This window comes from Limulus polyphemus, unplaced genomic scaffold (genome assembly GCF_000517525.1).
Source record: "Limulus polyphemus unplaced genomic scaffold, Limulus_polyphemus-2.1.2 Scaffold4135, whole genome shotgun sequence".
NCBI classification, from domain to species: domain Eukaryota; kingdom Metazoa; phylum Arthropoda; class Merostomata; order Xiphosura; family Limulidae; genus Limulus; species Limulus polyphemus.
This window is the reverse complement of record NW_013669745.1, coordinates 38,419-42,552: the sequence shown is the minus strand read 5'-3', so window position 1 is coordinate 42,552 and position 4,134 is coordinate 38,419. Positions and strand designations below refer to the sequence as shown.

At 34.4% G+C, this 4,134-nt stretch overlaps 1 protein-coding gene across 1 annotated transcript in view; it reads right to left on the bottom strand.

Moving 5' to 3' along the window:
* The window catches only part of LOC111088620 (cadherin-23-like), a gene marked incomplete at its 5' end in the record, with an annotated part of 90,901 nt that overhangs the window by 49,921 nt on the left and 36,846 nt on the right, over positions 1-4,134 (bottom strand). Inside the window, one exon of the mRNA XM_022399274.1 lies at positions 2,544-2,714. Coding sequence (XP_022254982.1) covers positions 2,544-2,714 — 171 coding nt within the window. The remainder of the gene's footprint in view (positions 1-2,543; positions 2,715-4,134) is intronic.

Below are 4,134 nucleotides of genomic sequence, written 5' to 3'. Positions count from 1 at the left end.
AGTATACTCTAATCCTTTATAGTGATGGCACATGATGAGACACATTTGGCATGTAATGCTGTTTGAATACAAAAAAAGAAACAACATCTCTGTAGCTACAAAGAATATCAAAGTTTATACAAATGTTGTGAACATTTGTAAGTGTCAACGATGGTTCAGCAAATTTTTTTCAGGTGACTTTAGCCTTAAAAACTGTGATGGTAAGGGCCAACATGTTGGAATTGATATTGATTCTCAGAAGATGCTTGTTGAGTCTAACACAAGGCAACACACCCTTGAAATGGCCCTGAAATTGCATGTCTCTCATGAAACAATACATAGACATCTAAGGAATATGGGAAAACTCCATAAAGAAGGTATTTTGGGTGCCTCATGAACAACATGTGAACTTTGCTTCATCTCTTCTGGTGCATAATGCGCATGAACTGTTTCTGGACATAACTGTCACCAGTGATGAAAAATGGATTCTCTATGCAAATATTAAATGCCAAAAACAATGGCTCAGTCCTAGACAAAAACCACTTCCAACCCCAAAATCTGAACTCCATCTACAGAAAGTGATCCTTTGGATTTGGTGGGACATCAAAGAAGTAATTCATTTCAAACTCCTCAATCCACAGAGAACTATCAATGTAGAGATCTATAGTCAGCAACTGGAATGTTTAAATCAAGCCCTTCATCAGAATGCCCTTCACTCATCAATTGGAAAGATGTTCTTCTTTATGACAATGCACATGCACCACATGTGGTACATTTGATGCAACACAAAGTTATGGGGTTTAGTTGGGAAGTTTTCCTCCACCCACCATATTATCCAGATGTGGCACCATCAGATTACTATCTTTTTCATTTGATGCAACTCCATCTTAATGGGAAAATGTATGCAAATGTGGAAAGTGTTAAAGAGGACATCAACATGTTTTTGCTTCAAAGCCAAGTGATTTATTTAATCAGAGCATTAACAACCTGATTGTAAATTGGAAAAGCATCATCAATAAGAATGGAGACTATTTCATTTAATAAATGTTTTGTTTTGATATACATATAAGTTGTTCAGGCTTTTTCATCTAAAAAAACGAAATTAATTTCTTGACGACCTAATGTGTACACATTCAGTCAATATACAAAAAAAAAAGATGTGTTATAAACATATTTGTATTCAAGAAATATCTGTCAATTGCCCATATCAACCTGACTCAGACTGACAAGTTGGAATCCCAGGTGATGTTCATATGAAAAATGAAAATACTCTTATCCATCATATTAGCATATTTCTTTTGCATAACCCCTAGAACATATGAAATACATATCTACAGTTGTTTTCTCAGCATTCATGTATATTTTTACTGGTATTTAATCTCCTGCAATTTATCAGGTGTATAACTATGTAAATTAAACTTTGTCTTAGAAGTACCAAGTTACTAAGGGCTTGTTTTGTAATTTCTTCATAATTATGGTCTTGTGATTTTCTGAGTTAGAGAATAGTTGATATTTCAGTTACCCCAGCATAAGAAGTTGGATGGAATAGATAGATGGAATATTGTATAAGAATAAAAGATGAGACACACAAGTCAGATGAACACAAAATTATTTTTATTTACCACATATATCTGCACCTTCTGTCTCATCACATTGCAAAAACAAATTAAATGCATGACAGACTAAAATGTGGTAGTAAAACCAATATAATTGAGAAAAAAAAAATTGAAAAGAAATAATCATTAAACTATTGCTCTGAAATTCATGAAAAAAAAGGAGAATTCCAAGCAACTAAATGAAAATAAAACAACAAACTTATAAAATGCTCTCTGGCTGGTCAAGCAAAGAGAGTTTATGCACACCTTTTCAGAAAAAACTTCTCAACTCTGTGACAACAACAAAGTGAGGTTGAAAGTTAGGAAACTTTCATCTAAGTAAAAATTCCCTAAAGCTCAGCCAAAAGCAATAATGAGATATTCATGGAAATAGGTGATCTTGCCACCTACTTATGACAAGTGCAAAAAAGTGTAGCCTCACACCAGGAAAGTACTGACAACTGCATCAAAGAGTGACTAAGATAATCTTTACTGGTCCAAGATTATTTTCCAAAATTAAGTTTTACAAAAATATCATGGCATCTTACTCCAATGTTAAGTTAGATTATTCTCTAAAATTAAGTTTTACAAGAATATCATGGCATCTTACTCCTATGTTAAGTCCAGAAATGACAGAAAAAATAAACACAGTTACTCTATATTCACTTGTTACAGATGAATAATGGTGAAAAAATCACAACAGTTTTTTGTGGAATCAATATGGCTGAAATTTAATGGTTTCCTGCATATTCTATATATATATAACAAACTTAGAGTTAATTGATAATTTTGTTCTGCTTTTTAATGATATTACAAAGTTTACTGTTAGCAAGATTATATAACCTGTCTAACAACAAGTTTTAAAGATCATAACTTTAAACTATAGTGTGCCATTTATTAATTCTATGGGTTTATTTACACAAATGTTAAGTAAAATAAGCAAAAAAAAACGTTCAAATTAGAGCTTACCCTGATCTGTGTAACAATGTCTCCAGCTGAAGCATTTTCACTGATAGAAGCTTCTTCTATATCCTCAAACTCAGGAAAATTGTCATTCTCATCTTGCATGGTTATTTTAATTGAAGCTTCATCACTACTATAAACGCCATTGATATTTTTTTCGGTTTCTGTAGCTGTAAGCTGGGTTGTAAGAACATATAACAGTTGTAAGTCTAAATTAATTGTAACAATGTTTGAGACAGTACCTAGCAAAACAAAATGAGAAAAGAAAAAACTACTTTAATCTTTAGTTTCATATGGGCATGTTAAAAGATATGATTAAATGAAACTAAACTTATGAGACTGTATGCACATCAAGCACCTGATTAAACGCAAAGTTTCTGCTTAATAAAGACCTGGACTGATATTTTTCTTAGTTGAAAATATACTTCTGATAGATACCTCTACACACAATTTAGCTATCTTCCTCGCACATCCTGTGAAAGAGATTTGCATGTAACTAGCCTTGTGAAAACTCCCACCTAATTTCATGTGAATATGCATCCCTATGCGATGATGTCATCATGCAACAAAAGCTCTACATCAATAGGAAGGTGATACACCTCTATGCACACTAACTCTTCCCTATGTATTTGCACTCATAAATCTTCATTCTTTGAGGAGGTAAATAAGGAGGAGGATGGGTAGGTGAATATCTACCAGAAATACATTTTCATGTAAAGAAAACTCATCTCCTCACACAGTTTAAGTAGAATTCCATGTTGAAATGGTAAGGGAACTGGTGCAAAATCTACCAAGATGAGCCCTCTTCATAAAGCATCTGAAGGAAGCCCATAGGGTGTGACATCTGATAGAATGGGCTCCATTGAGAGAGTGCATCTTGTTTTATCCAGAGTATACTCTTCACTTTAGCAGGAAATATTGGTTTGTTACGAATTTCATGCAAAGCTGCATGAGAGCTCTCTGCAATAGCTGTCCCTAATTTAGCAATGATAGACTAGAGGGAAGGCAGCTAGTCAACAACACTCACTGCCAAATCTTTTACCAACAAATAGTGGGATTTACCATCACATTATTATGCCCCCATGGTTGAAAGGTGAGCATATTCAGTGTGACAGGGATTTAAACCTGCACCTCTCAGATTGCATGTCGAGTGCCCTAACCACCAGGCCATGCCAGGCCTTACAGGATAGAAACTGGCACATAAGCCAGTTGGGTTGCTTGGATGGGTAGAATCAGTAAATGGCCATCTAAATACTTCATAAAGATGTTGGACAGCTAGTATGTTTAGTGAGGTTGGGGGTTATTCAGACTGTACTTTGTGTACTTACCTCCTCTACTATCAGAATCAACTGGTCAAAATGAACTGTGAGAAAAGCACATTTATGACAAGAATCCGTGCTCATCTCCTTTACCATCAGTCTCTACGGGCCCCATGCCAGGTATAGGAGGGGAGGAACCATATTACATTGTTGTACTATGGACACACACACACACACACACACACACATATATATATATATATATATATATATATATATATATATATATATATACTACTACTACTACCTACTACTACGTACTCTACGTACGTACCGTA